Here is a 23,912-nt window from a genome sequence, read left to right on the forward strand (position 1 = left end):
CCTTGTAGTTCATGAAATGACTTGGGGCAGGGCCTGGGGGGTTCTCAAGGGAGGAAATGTTTTGGTTATTTACACACTGAACTACAAGATGGGATCCTAGCAGGAAACTCAGCCTCCTTGAATCAAAGAGCACAGATAAGGCTGAAAGCAAATTTTAGTTGTACAGTTAACAACATACCAAAGACACAGGAAACATCTGCAGAAATTGATCATATATAAGTGAATGAAAAATCAGTACTCCCAGAAGTTAAATATACTCCTAAAGAATTCTTGGGAAAAAATAAACATACCAATACTGGGAAGGTTGCCTAAGTAGTAATTAAGGAAGTTTATAGCATAAATGTGTTTATTTTAAAAATGACAAAACCAAAATCTGGTTCATTAAAGAGACAAATAGACAACCTAAGGCAATATGAAATAGCAGAACTGAAATGGAGGCCTTAATACAGATACTGACAAGATTTTTCAAATTATAAGAAAATACTATGACTATATCAGTGTAAAAGTTTGAGAAATATGTATTTTCCATTATAAAAGGTTTGTATAGCTCTGATACCAAAAATTCAAAACAAATTGCAAAAGAAAACAAATCTCATTGTTGGACACAGATTAAAAGAATCTGAAATAAAACGTTGGCAAATGAAAAATTCAGCAGGTTTATAGAATGATGCATAATGACCAAATAGAGTTTTATCCAAAAAAATCAAGGGTTGTTCAATGACTGAAAATACACAAATGGATAACCTATCACATTAACAGATTAAATATAAAAAATGCATTATCTTGAAGGAAGAAGAAAAAGCATACCATAAATCTCAACACATAATAAACACTCTTAGTTCATCTAGGAATTAAGCATTCTTAAACTGATAAGTAACCCATAGAAAACAATTATAATGATGAAAAAGTCAAGAACCAGATATGGATACATGCTACTTCATGAAACATTATTCTGGAGGTCCCAGGCAATGCAAAATGACAAGAAAAAGAAGTGATATACAACTTTAAAAGGAAGAGACAAAACTAGCATCATTTGGAAATATTTCTCTAGAAAAGCAAGAGTCAATTATTAGAACTAGGGTATTCAATAAGATGACTGGAATCAGGATCGTCCAGAGAAAATAAGGAAATTTATGGCCTATATGCAGTGTTTTAATTATTGCAAGGAAAATATATTTCTGTCTTATTTGAATAAGTAATTAAAGGTAAAAATTAAAGCTAATTTCTTTTAAATGAAAGAAAAAAGGCTTGGCTAGTTAGGCCATAGGATAGCACTTTCCTGGGGGACTGACAAAAGCTGAACTATTCAGTGGCACTGTCACTACAAAAGGGGAAAAAATGTTTCAAAGGCAAGAAACCCATTTCCTACAAAGAAATAGTAAAAGCCTTTACTATGTAAGTCCAGAGCCCACAGTTTGCTGTTTAAATCCAAGTAATTCAATCAGGGCACCCAAATACCAGCCCGGAACAAGACAAAAAGCCTACATTATAACATCGTTAAACTGCTGTTTAAAGACAATGCATTCATGTAATTTCTATAACATCACTGATCAGCATCTGCTAGGGAGCATGTGATCCTGCCCCAGACGTTGTCTTCTGTGAAGGGCAGCATAATAACAAAGTTATCAATGAAAGTATCCCTTGAATATAGATGATTATGACTCAATGTCTGGTACACCAGACTTTTTAATATCTAAAATCATGGTGATACTGCTTCAAGCACTTTTCTAGCACCAGAAATCCTGAAGTTCTTGAAGCCAAAGTACCCTTGAATGTTTGTCTATAAAACATTATGTTAAAATATTTATAAAGAAAAACGGGCCAGGCACGGTGGTTCACCCCTGTAATCCCAGCACTTTGGTAGGCCAAGGCAGGGGGATCACCTGAGGTCAGGAGTTCGAGACTAGCCTGGCCAACATGGTGAAACCCTAACTAAAAATACAAAAATTAGCCAGGTGTGGTGGCATGTGCCTGTAATCCCAGCTACTCAAGAGGCTGAGGCATGAGAATCACTTGAACCTGGGAGGCAAAGGTTGCAGTGAGCCGAGATTGTGCCACTGCACTCCAGCCTGGGCAGCAAGAGTGAAACTCCATCTCAAAAAAAAAGAAAAATGATAAAGTGTCTGGAGTTATGTCAGAGCTCTAGAAAGATTTCTACTGAAAATCCAACTCTAAACAACATAACCAAGGAGAAGAAGTAATTCCTAAACACTGCAGGGATAGGTAAGTAAGTATCTAGTTTACCAGAGAATATTCCAAATATGCCTCTTTGCCACATAGGTACAAATATCCCTGTTTAATAAATAACCAACATTTCTTGAAATATTTCTTTAAAAACTGTATAGAAAAGCAAAGCAAAACAAAACTAAAACCTAGACAGCATAAGATCAATGCTTTAAAAAGCAAAATCTCTGTAAGTTTCTTTATCCTGTATTTTTGAGTTTAAGAATCTTACTTCTCTTTGCCCCACTAAAAGCAGAATAAGGAAAGAATTCCATAAACACGCCACAATTAACCCCTCCTAAGTACATTTTTTTCTTTATGAGACAGATTTTCACTCTTGTGGCCCAGGCTGGAGTGCAGTGGTGAGAGCTCACTACAACTTCTGCCTCCCAGGTTCAAGCCATTCTCCTGCCTCAGCCTCCCGAGTAGCTGGGATTATAGGCATCCGCCACCACCTCCTGCTGCTTTTTGTATTTTTAGTAAAGACAAAGTTTCACCATGTTGGCCAGGGTGGTCTCAAACCCCTGACCTCAGGTGATCCACCTGCCTCAGCCCCTAAAGTGCTGGGATTACAAGCGTGAGCCACAGTCTCTGGCCGTAGCCTCTTTTGAAAGGAAGACCCTTCAAGTGGACACTGCTCACGACTCAGAACAATTTCAGGTGGCCCCTCCAGACCTGGGCCAATTGCACACTCAGCCCCTCCCCCATAATCAAACAAGCTGGTTAATTGGTCACATTTCAATCTGAGACCTTTCCAAGTCTCTTCCACACACAAAAGGCAGTCGCCAGAAGTCACAAATGTCCCTCAAGCCCCCTTTCAGACTCAATGCAAATGCATCCGGAATGTCTTTGGGGAAGTGGAAAAGCTGCTGCTTTCCATCTTGGAAGGCCGTGGCCTTCGCGGTCCAAAGGATGCTCTAGTAAAGGCCTCTGCTTGGCATTACTGTGTCAACAACATTCTGGCTAGCATTGACTGTGGGCAAAGGAACGTCAGACAGGCCGCTAAATTTAAGTCTTCAGGACCCCTTGTTTATCCTCAAGGGAAAGGTGGCAGATGACATAGCCTCAACAAGGCACACCAGGTGCAAAAAGTCAGTATTTACTTACACATCAAAGGTTTTCAACATCGTTTGTGGGTGACATCAGCTGCTTTCTTGTCTCTAAGCAGCATGGCTGCAGTTGGGACATCCTCCTCCCTCAGTGAGAATAGTGGTCCTGGCCACAGCGGGAAGCAGACATTCCAGAAGGTAGGCACCATTTCAGTGCCCAGGCCTTCTCTGTAGTTGCTGGGAGGGGTACGGCTGCTGCCCTCCTGCACGGGAGCCACGTGCCTCGGGGGCATCTCCTCTCAAGAATCCTGGGGAAGGAAGTGAACTCTGAGGACAGGAGTGTCTGCATCCCCTTCTCAGCCCTCCAGCAGCCTCTAAGGACCCCTTCAGGTCCTGCTCTTACTCTACAACCCACCTCGCCCCCAGCAGAAGATGCCAGATCAGAGACCCCATCTGATTGTCCTCCAGAGCTTCTCTCTGGCCTTAGGAAGCCAACCTCTGCCCATGGCCAAAAAACCAAGGCTCCGACTGGACTTGTCTTCTCATTTCTGGCTGTTCTAACTTCAAACTCATGAACAGGAGCCATAAGTGGACCTCTAATGCCTCCCAACAATCACTCCCTAGGTCCTAATCTGTTACCCTTGACAGTCACTTCTTTTCTCTCAAACCTCTAGCACTGCCTCCTCGTCCTCACTTAGCTGTTCCTCCCATTTTACTGAGCAAACAAAAAGCACCCCAAAAAGAGCTTCCAGCAGCTCCCACCACCGCATTTACCCATCCCTGCCTCCGTCTGCATCCTTGTCCCCTGGATCCACTGTGCTCCTAACCGTGGCCTCCCTCCTAGTTGTCATGACTTTCTCCAGGGTGCTTAGCACCGTCTACCACACCACATGTTGTATTATTTGCTTATTGTCTGTCTTCCCATTAGAATGGAAGCTCCATGAGGGCAGAAGTTTTATTCATTTGTTTACTGCTATGTTCCTGCACTGAGAACAATGCCTGGGGTACAGGAGGTACTCACTAAATGTTTCGTGGGTAAATGACTGAATAATTCCTTCCACTGAACGAATATTTTAGAACCTGCCTTCAGCTGAGTTTGTGGGACTTGGCAGGACTCGCAATACCATCCCTGGCTCACACATACAGAGCAAGAGTTCCACTCACGGTTCTCGCAGTGGGGGCCCTCCCAGCCATCCCGACACTCGCAGCGGTAGCTCCCATTCTGCAGGACGCAGCTGCCCTCATTCATGCACGGGCTGGGTTTGCAGAGGTTGACTGGCCGTTTGGCTTCTACAATGGAAAACACCACACCCACCAGGCCGGCCAGGCACGGGTTAGACCCGAAGACCCCTACCCTAAGTAAGCCCAGTAGAGGTGCAAGGCTACTAGAGTCATGTCTCCCTTTGCCCTGGTAGCTCATGGTTGGTGCTGCATGCCACTTGGCTAGATTAGTAAGACCCAGCTCTCCTACAGACTCATGGAGAGTCCATTGCTCAGATGTGCCATACACATGGCAGACTTTTTTTTTTTGAGGCAGAGTCTTGCTCTTGTTGCCCAGGCTGGAGTACAATGGCACGATCTTGGCTCACCACAACCTCCACCTCCCGGGTTCAAGTGATTCTCCTGTCTCTTTTAAGAAGGTGAAGAGGAGGTCACTGGATTTGGGCTGGCCTGGTCCTGTTTGCTCTGGGCTCTGTCACTGCCCAAGTCAGTGTCAATGTGGGATCTTTAGAACCTTAGGAAGCTTGTGGATATTCTAAAAGTGTGTTCTGTTTAAAGGGAATGCATACATTCTCAAGTTTGGGAGGGAGTATCCATGTTAGTTAAACTTTCTGTACCTTAAATGTCAAATGGGGATGGTTATGCCTACTGTAGGATTTTATGTGAGCAAGGCATTTAGCACAGAACCTGGCACTTGGGAAGCAAGTGCTCAGTAGCTGGGAAGAGCTGCCATCCTTGTCATGATGTATGTGAAGGCTAAGGCTGAGGGCCTGCCATGGGGGCAGCCCTGAGGGTGTGGATTCCCCCACTCACCTCCACACAGCCACTCAATGAGCACGTCCTGGTGGTACCGCAGGTCGGCGTAAGCTGCCACGTGGATCAGGGAATCCCGGGGACCTGCAAGCCTCCGCAGACCCTCGCTTAGGACAGGCCCCACGCCCACGACCAAGACAGAGATGCCATTGTTCCTCAGCTTCTGGGCAGGGACGGCCGCATCCTCTGTGCCTCTCCCGCCTGTGAGCACCACCACAGCTTTGGGGACGCCAGGCCGGGCGCCCCTCTGGACAGTCATCACTTTGTCATAGATGTGCAGCAGGGCGGTGCCGGCTGAACCCACCCCACCCAGGTAGGGGGCCTGGCTAATGGCCCGCAGCAGCGCAGCCTGGGTGGGTTTGGTGTCCAGCCCGAAGGCAGTCTGCACCTGGCTGCCATACACCACCAGGCCGACCTGTGTCACGTCAGGGTTCACCTCAAACTGGAGGGCACAGCTTCGCACAAAGCTCTGCATCTGAGCAAAATTCTCGGGCCCTACTGAGGCAGAGGTGTCCAACATAAAGACAAGGTCCAGGGCTTGTGTCCGGCACCCTGCAGGAGCAAGCAGAGGGGCTTCAGCAGTGGATCTGCCAGTGAGAGCCCCTCGACGGGACCCAGGGACTGCCAGGTTGGGTAGGGCCCAGGTCAGCCAGGGTGCTCTGTTCACTGCAGAATCCACCCTCTATTTCTTCCTTTAGCCACAGAACAGCACTTTTCCTAGAATATTAGCAGGAAGATGAGTGCCTGCCAGACCACATTTCCCAGCCTTCCTGGCAGCTAGGGTGGCCACGTGTCTAAGTTCTAGCTGACGGACCTGATCAATTTCAAACTCATGCAGCTGGAAGCTGCTTACCTTCCACTTCCCCTCTCCCCCTTCCTGCTGGCTGAGAAATGGTGACCTTGGACCTCAGGAAGCCATAAGATGACCAAGACCTGCTGGCCCAGGCCACTCACCTCTGAACTGTACGTGAGAGAAATAAGTTCCTGTCTTATGTAACCCATGGAGTTTGTGGGCAACCCTTTGTGACAACATCTTCACCTGTGCCTTCATCCATCCCCAGTATGCAGGGCACTAATTAGATGCTGTATGGACAAAATGGGCCCATGCCTGCTGTCAACAGGCTGACAGTCTAGGGGAACAGACATGAAATGAACACAGAATTACAAATGATGTCGGCAGCGTGGAGGGAAAAGCAGGGGACTTCGAGAGAGACCAGTAGGGTAACATAACAAGACTGGGAGAAGGGTTCAGAGCTTCTCTGGGGAGGTGACATTTCACCTAAGAACTGAAAGACAAGTAAGTATGAGCCAGAAGGCCTCTCCCGTGCAGGGGATGCAGAGAGGCCTGTGGGGACCAGGCTACAGGGAGCTCTCAGAAGCCAGGGGAAGGAGTTTGGGTTTTATTTCAAGTGCAAAGGGGAACCACTGGAAATTCTAAGTATGGAGTTAGAGGAGCTGATGCTCTGATTATTGGTTTTTAAAACCACTCCCACACCAGCAATGTCTGAGAAACTATCACAGCTACAGGGAAGGCGGCTGACTACATGTACTGTGGGGTCCTGGATGGGATTCTGGAACAGAAAAAAGACATTAGGTAAAAACTAAACAAATATGAATCAAGCATGGATTCACTAAATAATAATGTATCAATACTGGTTCATTAATGGTAACACTGTGCCATGCTAATGCTAATGCAAGGTGTTAATAGGAGGGAAACTGGGTGTGGGGTATAGGGAACTCTCCACTATTGTCAACTTTTTTTCCTATAAATCTACAACTATTATTTTTTTTAAAAAATCCAACCAAACAAGCAGAACAAAACCACTTAGACCAGCCTGGAGGGGCAGGGTGGGAGTGGGCAGCCAATCCCTGTCCTTCCCCCTTACAGGAGGGAAAGCCTCTCGCCTTGGAGAGAGTGGTGGCATCAGGGCTGAGAAGCAGAATCACATCTGTAGCTTCCCACGCCCACCTACCAAGGGAGAACTCCAGGAGCCCTGTAAAAGACGCATTTCACTCAAGCCCGTAATCCCTCCAATTTGGGAGGCTGAGGTGGGAGGATTGCTTGAGCCCAGGAGTTCAAGACCAGCCTGGGCAACATAGTAAGACCACCTCTCTATAAAAAATAAAACAATTAGCTGGGCATGGTGTTGTGCACCTGTAGTCCTGGCTATTCTGGAGGCTGAGGTGGAAGGATCACATGAGCCCAGGAGTTCAAGGCTGCAGTGAGCTATGATCGTGCCACTGCATTCCAGCCTGGGTAACAGAGAGAGACCCTGTCTCAAAAGAAAAAAAGGACGTGTTTCAGCTACTACATCTCTGGCCACGGGCCAGGCCTCTGCATGGGGACAGTGTTCTCTAGAGTGCCTTCCAATAGGGGTCATAAAAAATCAACTTCATGGCTTGCAAAACAGAACAGAAGAGAAAAATGTCAGAATGCATCCCAGGCAGACAGGGTAAGTATCCTCTCAGGAAGCGTTTGTTTCAGTTGTGTGTGGCTGCACCAGTACGTGCGCATGCACGTGCATTCGTGTGTGTGTGTGCGTACATCTGCATGTGTGCACCAGGAATGCACTTCTGTGGATTGCCATCAGAGGGGCTGGGAAGCTGCTGCTCTGGAGCCTGCTTAGTAGATTCAGAGCTCTTAGTAACAACAATAATAAAATCGTGATTAATAATGATAACAGCAACACCTAGAGTTTGCTGAGTGCTTACTCTGTACTAAGCATGTACACCGCCCATCTTACCTAATTCTCACTAAAGATCTCTCAGGAGGTACTACTATTAGTCCCATTTTATTGACAGGTAAACTGAAAATTATTTATGTGACTGGTACCTGAAAGAGTGGGGCTGTGGTTTCAGCCCCTAGAAGAGGAACTGGCAGAGAATGATGGTTAGGTGGTGGCCAAAAGGAGGAAGGACCTGCCCACTGACCAGCGGCCCTGGGTCAGGCACTGGGACCTTACCTGGCCGCCGCTGGCTGCACAGCTTCCCCTGCAGCTCAAGGATTTGGTTGAGCAGATCCTGAGGGTCCGAGTAGACCATCACCTGCTTTGGGCTGCCCGTGATCTCCTCCAGCTCTGCCCGCACGGCCTCACTGCCTACACCCAGCAGGAGCAGCTCTCGCGCCCTTGCGTGACGCGCTGGGCCCGCAACCTCATCCTCGGAGCGTGACTCAGTGAGCAAAACCAACACTCTGCGTGGCCGGTCCTGGCCTGTCCTGGTGGCGCTCCCAAAGCCACGGTCTGCTGCCTGCCGCAAGGCACTGCCCGTCAGGGTGGGGCCACCATGGAAGGGAATGCCATCGAGGCTCCTGACCAGATCAGGCACATCCTGGTACTCCCCCACAGGCACTGCCACCAGCAGCTCCCTGCTGTACGCGGCCACACCCACTCGGGCCCGAGAGTCCTCGCTCAGCACGGCCTGCACAAATCGCTTCACGAAGGCTTTGGCCCGCAAGAAGCCGTCCAGAGTGGCGCCCGCAGAGCTGTCCAGCAGGAAGAGGACGTCGACCCTGCATTCCAGGCTCAGCTTCAGGGCTGCGGGGATCACAGCAACACCCACTGTCAAGCCATGGCCATGCGGCCTGCGATCTGTCCCACCTGAGATGCTGAACTACCATGCAGGGCAGGAGAAACTCCCTCCCAGGAGGGAGATGGGGCACAGAAACTGTGGGCCCCTGAGCTTAAGTGACTGGTGCTCGTCACAGAGTTAGAGACAAGGCCAGACATGGCACTCCTGGCACTAAGGTTGTCCATCTAGCCACTTTTTAAAAAGAAAAATGCCATCTATATTATCACTTTTTTCCATTATGGTTAGTCCTGTGTGTGTTCTGAGAAATCTTTGTCTACCTCAAGATCATGAAGACATGCTCCTGTATTTGCTTCTACAGGCTTCACTGCTTTGCCTTTTGCATGGAGGTCTATAGCCACGCTAGAATTGACTTCTGGTAGGGTTGTGAGGTACAGGGTCAAGATCAATTGTTTTCATATAGATCTTCAACTAACCCAGTATCACGTTTTTAAAAGTTATTATTCAGGCCGGGCATGGTGGCTCACACCTGTAATCCCAGCACTTTGAGAGGCCGAGGCGGGTGGATCACGAGGTCAGGAGATCGAGACCATCCTGGCTAACATGGTGAAACCCCGTCTCTACTAAAAATACAAAAAATTAGCCGGGAGTGGTGGCGGGCACCTGTAGTCCCAGCTACTGGGGAGGCTGAGGCAGGAGAATGGCATGAACCCAGGAGGCAGAGCTTGCAGTGAGCTGAGATTGCACCACTGCACTTCAGCCTGGGTGACAGAGTGAGACTCTGTCTCAAAAAAAAAAAAAAAGTTATTATTCAGCAAGCCCTTATATGCGTCAAGCATGGTACTAAGCACTTTGCATAATCTTATTTAAAACTCTCAACCACCCAGTGAGGTAAAGCCTACTATCATCTTCATTTCACACCTCTAAAATCAAAAGGAATTGGGGCTCCTTGCTCTGCTTTCATAGAATAGAGAAGAAAAGACTCTGTCCAGGACTGGGAGCCAGAGTTGGGTGGACTCCTGCCTTCAGCTGGGCTGGGCAGACTCCTGCCTTCAGCTGGGCTGGGCAGCACTCAAACTTCGAGCAATGACCATTCTGCAGCTAATAAGCTGGGAGCCACTGTCTCATCCAGAGCTCAGCCACCCCAATTATGTACTCACGGAGCACTGAGGCTGCACCATGTGAACTGCAGACCAGTGGTGCATTGGAAAGCAGATGGCTCGAGGGCCAGTTTGTACCCAGCAGCTGGAAGGGTGTGCAGTGAAAAGGGGAGCCCGTCCTCTCCTTGCTCCCCAGTGGTCAGTCTTGCAGTGCCGGGGCATACCTACCACAGTTAGCCTCCCCTCCGAAGGCCAGCGGGCAGAGGCACTGATAGCCGTCCAGTCCTTCTGGAACACAAGTGCCTCCATTCTGGCAGGGCTGCGAGTCACAGGGGCCTATCAGAGAGATGCCTATTAACCGCTAAGCACCACAGCACAGAGGAGTGGAGAGGACTGCCAGAGGTGTGGGTGCAGCTGGCTTCCTGTTCTAGCAGTGGCCAGCCCCTCCCTTCCCCCACAGTCCACCAGGAAACCTGTAGCAGAGAGGGGAAAGCACTGCCGAGTTCATAAATGAGGGGCTGGGCACAGGTGGTAAAGGATGCTCTGTAGCAGGCTTGGTAAGGCCCTGTGTGATGAACTGGTGTTAGACTGGAGCTTCACAAAGAGGAAGCTCCCCGTAGCATCAAGTGTGGCTGCCTCAAGACTGAGAGAGAGCTGTGGTGCCAATGGGGCCCTGTCTTCTAAGTTCTACACAGGGTTGTCTTAATGGCCTCTGCACCTGGCACAGCAAAACACACCAGCCTTCGGATCCTGCGGTCAGGCTGCTCAGCACTGAACATGGCCTCTTGCACTTCCTCCGGCACCTTAATTAACCTCTCCCATCTTCGTATCCTCATCTAAAAAGGAGTGATGGGAACTGAACTTGTTCTGTGGGGTTATTGTGAGGATTAAATGAATGAATCCGCAGAAAGTCTCAGCACTAAAAAAACACTCCCCAGCAGCTAATGACAGTATTGACTTTTGGATGTGAGACGCAAATTATGAGCAAGTCCTCTTCAAAGCTGAAAGTTTACACTGGAAACCACAGCCTGTGTCAAATCTGGCCCATTCTGAAGTGTCTGATCTATGATTCCCTGTGGTCCATGCCTGAGCATCTCACCACTTTCCTTATCAAGTATTACAAAATGCAGCTAAAACCACATGACCTCTTTCCCAGGGTTACAGAAAACAAAACAGAGTCTTCATGTGATCGTGTATTCCAAGGGCTGGATAAGCAGCTGAGTGTGGTCACAATTGGGACTGGCATTTTCTTGTCCTTTTTGCTTACAAATATTAATCTGTTTCTTGATGGCCACATCATTGTAATTAAGGTATAGACTTTTCAAAGGCAGAAAAGATTAAGGCTAAGATTAAGCACCTCACTGGGGCTACTGTTGTATCAGCCAGAAGACTGTGGAAATAGCTGGGGGCTCACTGACATTGACAACAGTGGCCTTTAACTGAGCATCTATTATGTGCTGGGGACCGTGCTAAGCACAATACACGCATGGTCTCATTTCATTGTCACAACCTTAGGTAGGAACTATAAAAACCCTATATGACAGATGAGGAAGCTGAAGCTCAATGAATAGAAGTCACATGCCCTAGGTCAGATCACTGGTAAGAGGCAAAGCTGGGACTGAAAGCCATTTCACTCTAGTTTCTAAACCCTAAGTTCTCAAACCCTAATTTCTGAGCAGAAACAGCTCCACTCTCAGATTCTCCTATGCTTAGAGGCCGTGGTGCTGGAACTGTAAACCTTGAGAACATACTGAAGGGATCACCTAACCCCAAATAGGGACGCTCGCTACCCTGCCTGTGTGTGTAACTGCTCGCTACCCTTCCTGTGTGTCTTACTGCTCGCTACCCTGCCTGTGTGTCTAACTGCTCGCTACCCCGCCTGTGTGTCTAACTGCTCGCTACCCTGCCTGTGTGTCTAACTGCTCGCTACCCGGCCTGTGTGTCTAACTGCTCGCTACCCCGCCTGTGTTGTGTGTGTGTCTAACTGCTCGCTACCCGCCTGTGTGTCTAACTGCTCGCTACCCTGCCTGTGTGTCTAACTGCTGGCATTCCGGGAGATGGCCTACTCATCGGGAGTAGCGAATCCACCCCAGGACTGACACCTACACATTCAAGTGCAATTTCGAGCTCCCAGGTCAGTGGGGTCACTAGCACCCCAGGTGAGGGATGGTGACGGACAGTGAGGGCACACTGGGGAACCATGCTGAATGATGCATAATGGCATCGATGATTCCTCACGTTAATTTGGGATTTTACAGCTGAGGGATTACTTCCACGGGCATTATCTACTGAATCTTCACCAGGACATCATATACGATGCCCCCCTTTCATATGGAGGAGGGAAATGGGCTTCCAGACATCGGACAAACATCACTGCATTTTATAGAGGAGGAAATCACTCAGGTATCTTGCCCTGAGTTTGGTGCTGGCTTTGAGGATATCTGCAAAGCTGGTGCTCGATGCCTGCCTCTCTGCCTCTCACCAATGCACACAACACTGGTTCAGGGGAGTAATCCCAAAGCCACTACTCCATTCTTAATGAGCAAACACCGTTGAGGGAGTCAAGAGCATACTCTCCTCTGCCCCCCAAGTGCCCCATCCCTCTGCCCTGGAGCCAGTCACAACCCCACCCTCTGTCCCAGGATTGTAAAAGCCACTTTACAAAGCAGCCTGGGCCCAGGGCCCTGAAAGAACCGGTAAATCCAAGAGGCAGACCATACCTGGGCAGGTGGTCCTGTAGCAGGTGGCAGGGTGGGTTAGGAACACTCTCTTCCAGCTACAATCCAAGGAAACAGAATTATAGACAGATCAGAGGTGTAAGGGGAGGGCAGAAAACAGAAGATGATTTACAACACCAAAAGCTGATAGAAGATTCCAATGCAGAAATAAGAAAGACTTCCTGGTTTTCTTTCTTGGTTCTACCCTAACTTTTCTCTGCACATATAGTAGGGAATGTTTCAAACTATCCAGTAACAAAAAAAATAGGCTGGGCATGGTGGCTCACGCTTATAATCCCAACACTTTGGGAGGCCAAGGTAGGCAAATCACTTGAGGTCAGGAGTTCGAGACCAGCCTGGCCAACATGGTGAAACCCCGTCTCTGCTAAAAATACAAAAATTAGCCGGGCGTGGTGGCGTGTGCCTGTAATCCCAGCTACTTAGCAGGCTGAGGCCAGAGAATCGCTTGAACTCAGGAGGCTGAGATTGCAGTGAGCTGAGATTGCACAACTGCCACTCCAGCCTGGGTAACAGAGTAAGACTCCATCTCAAAAAAAAAAAAAGGTAACATAAGCTGGCTATCACATTTGAAATTAGAGACATCCACAGGCAAAACCCCAAACTGTAGCAACAGCTTTTTATTATAAGTTACTTTCTGAGGCTCACAATGCAGTAGGGAGAGAAATATTGGGAACTGGGCAACCGGATTTTGGCTGTGTGACCACAGACATGTTACTTTCCTCCTCTGGTCTTCACTTTCCTCTTTGTATAGTAATTCTATCTGCAGTTTTCAACTGTATTCCTTAAAGCTTCAATGCGGAGAGAAGAGGACTGAAGGAACAAGGCTCCAGGCCTCCCACAGTGCCCCAGCCCCGCCCCCTCCACCCCAGGTGTGCTGCTTCTATCTGGTCTGCACAACAAGTGTCCACACGAGGCTCTGCAGGTCAAGACATGTAAGCCACTGGACTTAATGACTTCTCAGGTCTGCTGGAGAACTAATGTTCTGTGATAACACAGCAGCCACCATTCCTGGGGTGGCTTCCACCTGACGGTGTTCCATGAACCACAACTACCTGAAGAGATGGTTCCCTCCATGTTCCAGATAGGGAAATGGGTTCTGAGGGCTGACTTAGGGCCCCTGAGGTCACACAGTTACTGGAACACAGCAAAGCTGGGGTCCCAACCCTGCCCATGACTCCAAATCCCCCCACTCTGCCCTGTGGGCCTCATCCTCGCCTCTGCTGAGTCTCCGGGGCCATGTGCCCTGCTGCCACAGGAGCAGTTCCTCATCTGGGGGCAGAAAGCCCCACTCTGGGTTGGCAGCAGCTCCTGGGATGGCCTCACCTGAGGAGACTCTTGGGCCTTGGCAGAAACATTCCCTAAAGTTCTCCAAATAAGGCTTCTTCCAACAAGATCCCGCCCTGGGCTACCCACACAGGGGCAGGCCAATCAGGCGCTCCTCTAGGACAGGGTCTTCCCTGGGGTGAAATGGAGTACACGCCAAGTCAATTCAGAGCTCATGGAGTTGCTGAAATAGAGGTTGCCAAGGCTGGGCGTGGTAGCTCACGCCTGTAATCCTAGCACTATGAAAGGCCAAGGCAGGAATTGAGCTCAGGAGTTTAAGACCAGCCTGGGCAACATAGTGCGACCCATCTATACAAAAAAAAAAAAAAAAAACCTTAAAAAATTAGCCAGCCACAGTGGTGTGTGTCTGTAGTCCCAACTACTTAGGAGGCTGAAATGGGAGGATGACTTGAGCCTGGAAGTTTGAGGCTGCACTGAGCCATGATCCTGCCACTGTACTCCATCCTGGTGACACAGCAAGACCTTATCTGAAACAAATGATTATAATAAAGACAAAGTTTGCCAAACTGCCAGCTCATTCAAGAGGAATCGTCTTCTCTTCTATGTCTATCCTAGTGACCTCATAAAGCCACAAGTCCTAGCCCAGAAAGCTCCCTGGGCCCTTCCCCCTCCCTGATTCAGGCCTCCCTGGGAATCGGCATTTATAGAGCAGACACTACCAACAGGGCTTTGCAGGGACCTGCACACAGTTTGCCCCCCACCTCCCTCAGGTCTGGACACAAATGCCACACGCTCTGCAAGGCCCTCCCTGGCCACTCCATTGCAAACTGTGACCTTGCCCCAACCCCCCGCCTACCCCACCGCATCCCCATCTTGCTGTTGTGTTCCTCCACAGCAACTGCTACCACTTTTATTTTCTGTATTCATTTTGGAATGCCTGCCTTCCATCACTGGAGTGTCAACTTGTGAGGGTAGATGTGTTTCTGAGATGCTGGTTCTGATTTCCCAGGACCTGGGTGAGTGCCGGGGGCACAGGAGGCCCTCAGTGGGTATTTCTTGAGTGAAGAAATGGGTGAAAAGCTCCCAAATGCTTCATTCTAGGAGCCTGCAATATTAACGCATCTACCTATTAAATCACCGCCTGCTCTCAACAACCCTGTAGGGCAAGTATGATTATTATCACACCCCTTTTCAAACGTAGAAACATGCAATGGTAAGTTCACAGCTCCCTAGTGGTGCTGCTAGGATTAAAAACTCAGCAGCCTGACAGCAGAGTCTGAATGCAAGGCCCAGGAAGTATACACTGCAGCCACCAGCCTCTCCCAGCTGCTCCTGGCTCTGAGCGCCTTGCCCACTGCCACAGTTCCAAATCTTGCAAAACTGCTCGAGCAGCCCCTTCTCTGTGACATCCCAGAGAGGACAGACTCCATCCCAGCACCTAGGATGCCTCAGGGTGGCTGCTGGTCTCCTTTTCCAATGCCCCCCTCTAGACCACGATTCCTTGGGGGCAGCAACTGTACTGTCTCCTTATCGCACATTGCCTGGCTCTGAGCAGGCGCTTAGAACGTGGCCACCAAGGAATCAATCAACTCCTCCTTTCGAATCAACTCCTCCTTTCACTTGAGAGCTTGGGTTCTGAGGAGAGCCTCTGGTGGCCCCGGCGTGGCATGAGGCCTCATCTCCTCTGACCCTCATGTAGGGGGCTGGCCTTTCCCAGAGAAACAGTCTTTGGATTCTGCATCAGCCCAGCACAGCCCTGAGGCTTCTCAGCCAATCCATTTCACTGCTGTTTGCTGTGCTGTGAGCTCATCGCTGGGGGAGGACCAATGGGCAAAGATGTAGCTGATTCCAACACTGCCCCAGGCCCCCAGAAAGGGAGAGTGTCAGGGTCACCGGTCTCCGGACAGAGGTGCTGAATGGCAGGTAGTCTAAAGAAAGTGCCCAGGAACAGTGCGGGGGGTGTTTGGGAGGGATGAGCTGGCGGCTGGGCAGCAGGTGCTCTTGGGTGCCTGGGCTCCAATCCCGAAGAACCCAGCATCCCACAGCCTCCCTGACTGGAATTCATCTGAGGATCTCGATCCTCTTGCCTCACTCAGCCCCCGTAATGTGGAAACTGGTGCTCAGAGGAACGAAATTGCCAAATCAATATCACAAGTGCAGACCACTGTCCTGCAGGGCCAGCGCTTGGCTCACTCACCAGCCTTCCAGAATGCCTGTGACCCTGCCACTGGCGCTCGCCCTGGGTACCTGGGCTGTGTTAAGGGATGCTGACACTGAGTAGCTGTGCCTCTCCCTATTCTCCCATGGCTATGTCCCTGGCTCCCTCCCAGGTCTCCTTCGATCCCCGTCACAATCTCCATGGCAGGGCCCCAAAGTGCTATCCTCCCCGCAGCTTGGGGGTGGGGGGCCTTCATCCCCACCCAGGCCGAGCCCAGACCGCGCAGACAAACCTGTAGAAGGGACAGTGTGCAGCCAGCACCGCATGGCTCCGCCGCGATCCTCTCCAGCACGGGGCATTGCCGGCGAACTCCCGGACCATCTCCAGCGTCCTGCGCTCACAAGGATGAGCCTCGACCCTGCATTCTGTGTATACAACACACACCCGCACCCAAGGAGGAGACAGGGTTCCACCTCCTCCCGCCACACACACTTCCCCAGCAGCTGCTCCCGCTCCTGGGAGGTTCCACCACACCCCCAGGCTGGCCACCTTCTGCTCTCTCAGGTCTGGGCACATCTCCGGGTGAGGGGCCCTGCTCTGCCTGTTCAGCGGGGCATCCAGTCTCTGAGCATCTCCTCTGCTGGGCCCCATCCCACACAGTTTTTACATAATGTGCACACATGTACATTCCACATAACGTCATCACTCTGGCTCCTGGGTGGACCCTGACAAGGATGACTAGAATGCAGGGATCTCGCACCAAGCACAAAGCCTCCTTGTGCTCCTCTGTGTGGTCCAAGGCAGGGGGAGGAGACTTGGCTCTGTCTCTTGAGCAGGGGACAGGGAACCTACTAAATCTGGGTCTCAAGCCCTGGGCCCTCTACCTCCACGAAGACAAGCTCGGGGCTCCCAGCTGGGAAACCCACAGGGCAGGGCACAGGGAGATGCAGAGCGCCCAGGGTGGAGGCTGCTGGTCTGTTTCTCTTGCCTGCTCTCCCTCCCTGGAAGGCTCCTGGGTCCCGACCTCTTGCCTCAGGGATCCCTCTCCGACCCCACATGGCACTTCCACTCCCTCCGGGCTGGAAGGTCTTACCAGGCCTGGCGCTGGAGCAGATGGCAGAGCTGCTGAGGGTGCTGAAGAGGCCGTTGGTGGCGTCCTCCACCTGCTCAGCCAATAGCACGTGCTGCTCTCTCGGTTCGCTGGCCAGTGCATGCAGCTCCTCCCACCTGTGCCAAGGGGTTGTGACAGCTTGTGGTCCTGTACCCACCCTCCTCCTGCCCGCTCATCTCCTAGGCCGTGGGTTCCTTGTGGATGGCAGCACAGATTTAGTGTCTGGTTTTGTCAGACCCATAGCTGGTGAGGAAAACAGTTAACCAGAATGGAAATGAAAGAAAGTGGTTCTAGGTGACAGCACGCAAAGAACAAACAAGCACAGCTGGTAACAGAAAAAACACTGAAGAATGATAAACAGTGGACGTAAGAACTCCAAGGCCAGCAACAGGAGGCCATCTAGAGGAAGCGGCCAGCACACCTCGATAGCCATAGGGCAGCATTGTTTGTGCCAGGAGGAAAATGATGTGCAGATGGTGACACTAGGACATGAAGAAAGGGTTAAGTGATGTTGAGAAACCTCATTTTAAGAAGACACGCAGGCAGGGCGGGTGTGGTGGCTCACGCCTGTAATCCCAGCACTTTGGGAGGCTGAGGTGGGTGGATCATTTGAGGTCAGGAGTTTGGGACCAGCCTGGCTAACATGATGAAACCCCATCTCTACTAAAAATACAAAAATTAGCCGGGTGTGGTGGTGGGCGCCTGTAGTCCCAGCTACTTGGGAGGCTGAGACAGGAGAACCACTTGAACCTGGGAGGCGGAGGTTGCAGTGAGCTGAGATTGTGCCACTGCACTCCAGCCTGGGCAACAGGGTGACGTTCTGTCCCCCCAACCCCCCAAAAAAAGACACACAGTAATGTCAGTAATGCATCTAGAAGAATGCTGTCCTTGAAAAGTCATCAGGGTGGACCAAGGTTTGACGATAGGGCAAAAATCCCATTCATTTCTAAAATTCAGGTATGTAAAACTTCCCATTCTCCTCTGAATGCACATAAAACAGATTCTCCTCCCAGGACTGAGCCCTGAGGGCACATGTGCACAGGGGAGGCGTTGCACAGCCACGATCTGTAGGCAGTGCTGCCAGCCCCAGAGCCCCCCAGCCCTGCAATGGACTTTCTTACAAGCTGCCAGGTAATTCAGATGCTGAGCCAGAGCTGAGAACTGTCAGAGAAGGGGCTCAAAAGGGGGAAAGAGACCAGGTGCGGTGGCTCATGCCTGTTATCCCAGTTCTTTGGGAGGCCGAGGTGGGAGAATCCCTCGAGCTTAGGAGTTTGAGACCAGCCTGGGCAACACAATGAAACCCTGTCTCTACAAAAAAAAAAAAAAAAAAAAAAAAAAAAAAAAAAAAAAAAAAAAAAAAAAAAAAATAGCTGGGTGTCGTGGCAGACATCTGTATTCCCAGCTACTTCAGCTACTTGGGTGGCTGAGGTGGGAAGATCACTTGAGCCCAGGAGGTCAGGGCTGCAGTGAGTCATGATCGTGCCACTGCATTCCAGCCTGGGTGACAGAGCGGGACCCTGTCTCAAAAAAAAAAATAAAAGTAGAAAAGAGACTGAACCAGTATCAGTTTTTTGCTTTATTGCTTGTAGAGTTTCACGCTGCCCTTGGCAGTGACCCTCAAACTCTGGTGGGCATCAGAGTCACTGAAGGCAGGATGAAGGGCAGACCAAGGCTCTCTGACTCTGAGTTTCGGATTCAGTAGTGTGGGGCCCCAGGCTGTGCGTTTCCAGCAGGCTCCCAGGTGATGAAGATACTGTGTCCAGGGAGCACACGCTGAGAACCAGTGGGCAACAGTGACTCAGCCCTTCAGTGGGAGTTGGGAGGGGTGGGTCAGGTGGTCCTGGGAGCCCTACATGGCTCTCAGCTCAGCCCATCCTCCTCCCAAGAATGGCTTCTCATCTCTCCAGGCCAGGGCTGCTCAAAGGGCAATGGGTGGGCAGAGCAGCTCCTTAGCATTAAATGCTGGTGCACAGGGGACAAGTGCAGACACTGAGAGGAAGCACTGACAAACTAACTGGACAGCGATGAGACCGTCATTTTATGTCTGCTGAATCAAATAATAAACATTTGAATTTATATTGTGTTTATTTCATTTTTCCCCTAATTAATTCATTTTTGTTTTATGAGACGGAGTTACCTTCTGTCACCCAGGCTGGACTGCAGTGGCGTAATCTTGGCTCATTGTAACCTCTGCTTCCCGGGTTCAAGTGATTCTCTTGCCCCAGCCTCCCGAGTAGCTGGGATTACAGGCACCCACCACCATGCCTGGCTAATTTTCATATTGTTAGTAGAGATAGGGTTTCACCATGTTTGCTAGGCTGGTTTCAAACTCCTGACCTCAAGTAATCCACCCTCCTTGGCTTCCCAAAGTGCTGGGATTACAGGCATGAGCCACCATGCCCGGCCTCATTTTTATTGTATTTTTAAAAAGTTATCAGTCCATGGTATATCTGGGTGGCGGGGGGTGGACTGGTCCTGACAGTTTGAGAGGCACTGTTCCAGCTACCTGCTGAAGAAGAAAGCACTGGAAGGAGACAGGGATTCCCACCGTGTGGTAGGTTCTACCCTCATGGACGAATCTTTGGCAATGGTTATGCTCAAGGCACTGTGTCTGGCACAATGTGGGAAACGGCGGGCAGAGGGCCATGAGGCAAAGTCCCTCTCTCCTCTCTCCAGGAGTTTGTATTGCCTATATTTGAGAAGACAAAACGAGCCAATGAAGGCTAAGGCAGGCTGTGTTAAATGCCAACTTGCTGATCACAATGATTGATGACAATGATGTCATCACCATTTCCAGGACATGGCATAATCCTGGATGTCCCCACCTTACTGGCCACTCTTTAGTCTCCATCACTCTATCTTCTTCCTCTCTCCGACCTGCACTTGCTGGCCGTTGGTCATCTCTCCCTGTCCCCACTACCTAGATGACCTTATATCAGATTTAAAAACCACCTCAAACTTCAATCTCCATGCCCGTCCCCTCCTCCATGCTCCAGATTCTCACACCCAACTGTCTGCTCGGCTCCCACACTGAGCTGTCCGATGTGCACCTCAAACTTCCTCTGTCTGAAACAGAACACAATGTCCCGTGCTCTTCCCCCGTTGTCATCTTTCTCATGTCAGGAGATGGCACCACTATTCACTCTGGGGCTCAAGTCAAAATCCTCAATTATTCTCTCACACACCCACCTCCAATTCAGTGGCGGCCGCTCACTGCTCTGCCTTCAAAACATATCCTAAGCCAACGCCAGGCGCAGTGGCTCACGCCTGTAATCCCAGCACTATGGAAGGCTGAGACGGGTGCATCACTTGAGGCCAGGAGTTCAAGACTAGCCTGGCCAACATGGTGAAACCCTATCTCTATTTAAAAAAAAAAAAAGTAGCCAGGTGTGGTGGTGTGCACAGGTGTGGTGGTATGCACCTATAATCCCAGCTACTCAGAAGGCTGAAGCATGAGAATCGCTTGAACCCAGGAGGCGGAGGTTGCAGTGAGCAGAGATCACGCCACTGCACTCCAGCCTGGGTGACAAAGCGAGGCTGTCTCAAAAACAACAACAAACAACAAACAAACATATCCTAAGGTGAGGCTGCAGCTGCTTCCCTCTAGGAGCCACCATGATCTCTTTCGTGAGCCACGGCAAAGACCTCCTAATCAGTTTCCCCTCTCCCCTTATTATTTCCTCTCCCACCCCTATCCTGTCGGTCTATTTCATACACAGCAGCCAATGTGATTCTCTGAAGATATCATTCCCCTGCTTAAAACCCTCCAAAGGCTGTCATCCTACTCACAATAAACTCTAACATCTTCTCCATGCCCACCAAGTCTCCGTGGCTGACTCCTGGCTCTTCCACCCTTACTTCTTGTGTTTCTGCCACTTGCCTGCTGGGCTTCCACCCCTCCCTGGCCGTCTGGCTGTTCCTTCCTATTACTCACCAGCCTACCTGCTGCCCCAGGGCCTTTGCACTTGCCATCCACCTGCCTGCCTTGCCCTGCCTTCCCCTGATATTTGGAAGGCTTACTCCTCACTTCACTCAAGTTTCTGCTCAAAAATCAATTTCTCAAAGAAGCCTTGACTGACCTCCCGATCTAAAATAGCTTTCCTCTCTATTCCCCATCATTCTTTAGCCTCTTACCCTACTTTATTTTTCCCTTTTGCATTTTACTTCCACCTGAAATTATATTATGTATTTATTTATTATCTAGCTCCTTTCCGAGAATGGAAACTCCATGAGGGCAGGGACTTTGTATTACTGTCTCTGTATTCTAAGCAACTAGAATAATGCCCAGCATGAGAAAGACAACCCTGGATTTATTAACTGAGAAATTAAATAACGTACTAAAATAAAGAGATTTCTGTGCACAAACACAGTGCCCAGACCAGAGTCATTTCACTTAACACCCACAATAACTATTGGTCCATGGCATAAGTGCCGTCCATTTTTTGGTCTGAGAGCATTAAGGATCTGTACCCTCCTCTCTTCTAGGAAAACCTATTTGCCCAGCAGCTAGACAAATGGGGTAAAGGGGGAGTGGCCAGCCAGACTCCTACTCCCTTGGCCCCAAGGGTGGGCTCTGCCTCAGGCTCATTAGAATATTTTATTGGATTGTTAAACTGTGGAAAGGGGTCTTTTCTCTCCAGGGTGGAGCTCTGAAGACGTGAGCTGGGCACCGTCCACAGCTCCAGTTCCAGCTTGCTAATAAAGTCAGGGTAAGAGAGGAGGCAACAGGCAGAGAACAGCAGAGATATGTGGAAGAATCTTGATGACACTGAAGTCCCTGGCTCCTGCACGCCCCAAGGGACCCCCATCCCACCCAGTGAATGAGATCACTCCATGAATTTCCATTTTTGCCCAAATAAATTTCAGCAGTTTCTGGTACTTGCAACCAAGTGTTCAAACAAAACCAAAGTCAATGCAAATGCTTAGGCTCCCAAAGATTGGAGCTTCCTGTGCACTGGAGCCAAAATGGCAAAGTGAGGAAAAGACAGATCCGGGGAAGGACCCGGACGGCTCTTCCAGTCCCCTCCCTTCCCATGGCCATGTCACGATCCCCAGGCTGACCACCTGAGGGCTGATCCAGGGTGACTGAGGCTCTTACCTGGGAAACCTGACCCCCACAGCAAACACAGTGACACCCCTTTCCTTCAGCTGCTTGGCTGGCAGTGCCACATCCCCCTGGGACTTCCCATCAGTGACGATGATGAGGATCTGGGGCACAGAGGCATTTCTGCCTCCAGGGAACCCTCTGTGCAGAAGGTATTTCAGAGCAAGTCCCGTCTCCGTGCGCCCTCCTCTGTGCACACCCAGAAGGAAAAAAGAAAGAAGAAAAGTGAATGATGTGGGGAGGTGAAGTTGGGATGAGAGTCTGAAATCGAAGAGCTCTTCCGTTATTAGCGAAAGGTCGCTTTCTCCTAGCAGAGGCTGAAAGTGATAGTTCTACCATCTAAACCACAACAACAATGAACAGAAATTATTTTTTCCATACACTTGAGATTCACCCTGTACATCTCTGTTGTATTCTATCATAATGTCATTGTGTATTGGGTGTGTTTTTCTCCTCCCCGAGTGACGACCCTGGGCTGACAGCTCTTGTCATTTGTCTAACACCTGCCTCCCATCTCCTCATCCCTGCATCATCTCCTTCTTGTTACGGCTCAACATCTTGGGTTGGGAAAACAGATAAATGAGCTTAGGAAAACTGTGTGAGGAAGGATCCATAAGAGTGAAAGACAGGGCTTCAAGGCAAGTGTGTGATGAGAGTCTTTTCTGTGATCCAGGCCTTTGTGGGCCATGTCCAAATTCAGGGTTGGGAGCTGGAAGGCTGAGCTGTCTGACCACCTCCAGATCAGGGCAGGTTACAGGGGTCCCATCTCATTGGGATGCCAATGGTCCTCTATTTGCTGTGGCTTGAGATTCTCTCATCCTCACAGCTCAGTTCTTGACCGATCCTGGAATCCCAGAGCAGGAACTCTGCTAAATCTCAAATTAGGAGGCTCCTGTAAGCGTCCTGTCAGAGAGAGGACTGCAAGCTTTGAGTGTCAGCTGGACAGAAAATAATGACTCACTACAGTGGATTTTAGGTTACTGAATTTTGAGTCAGTCCCTGTTGCAGCCAAACCATTCAGCGGATGGTAGCCCATGCAAACATGATCAACAATGCGAGGCTGATGGAATTACTGTGGTTATCAACTGTACACACAGAGAAAACTCTGTGGGAGCATTATTCTGAAATAGTGACTAACCACAGACTCTAGATGGGGGACACATTTACACTCAGATTGTACTAACCATAAATTAAGGCAATGCCTACCTTTAATTCAGCCCTAACTATGGTCATTCTTCTCATGTGAAAACATCCAACTGACAAGAGGCATGGGCATTACCTGTTGTGTGTGTGCGTGCGTGCGTGTGTGTGTGTGCACGTGTGTGTGGTTTTATTTCTCACGCAAGTCTGACATGAGTCCTCCTGCCCAGGCATCTCTCCTTGTTGGCTCCCCTCCAAGCAGCTACTCAGGAATCCAGACTCCCTTCATGTTGTGGTTCCACCTTCTCCTCAGTTCTCAAAATGCTCTCCATTCAGCAGGAAGACAAGGAAAGAGCATGAAGATTGTGCTTGGGAAGGATTTATGGACCAGGCCTAGAATATTCTTCGCTTTTATTGCTTTCTAACTTAAGCAAGCCCTTAAA

At 49.7% G+C, this 23,912-nt stretch overlaps 1 protein-coding gene across 2 annotated transcripts in view; it reads right to left on the reverse strand.

Annotated features, from left to right (window-relative positions):
* Positions 1-328: 328 nt before the first annotated feature.
* The window catches only part of VWA2 (von Willebrand factor A domain containing 2), a 57,071-nt gene continuing 33,487 nt past the window's right edge, over positions 329-23,912 (reverse strand). For both annotated transcript variants that reach the window (XM_030806805.1, XM_030806810.1), the window contains exons 6-14: positions 22,324-22,518; positions 17,208-17,341; positions 16,407-16,539; positions 12,655-12,710; positions 10,163-10,270; positions 8,270-8,842; positions 5,307-5,858; positions 4,437-4,562; positions 329-3,580 (exon numbers count right to left, since the gene is read on the reverse strand). In XM_030806805.1, coding sequence (XP_030662665.1) covers positions 3,483-3,580; positions 4,437-4,562; positions 5,307-5,858; positions 8,270-8,842; positions 10,163-10,270; positions 12,655-12,710; positions 16,407-16,539; positions 17,208-17,341; positions 22,324-22,518 — 1,975 coding nt within the window. In that variant the 3' untranslated portion in view covers positions 329-3,482. The remainder of the gene's footprint in view (positions 3,581-4,436; positions 4,563-5,306; positions 5,859-8,269; positions 8,843-10,162; positions 10,271-12,654; positions 12,711-16,406; positions 16,540-17,207; positions 17,342-22,323; positions 22,519-23,912) is intronic.

This window comes from Nomascus leucogenys, chromosome 3 (genome assembly GCF_006542625.1).
Source record: "Nomascus leucogenys isolate Asia chromosome 3, Asia_NLE_v1, whole genome shotgun sequence".
NCBI lineage: Eukaryota > Metazoa > Chordata > Mammalia > Primates > Hylobatidae > Nomascus > Nomascus leucogenys.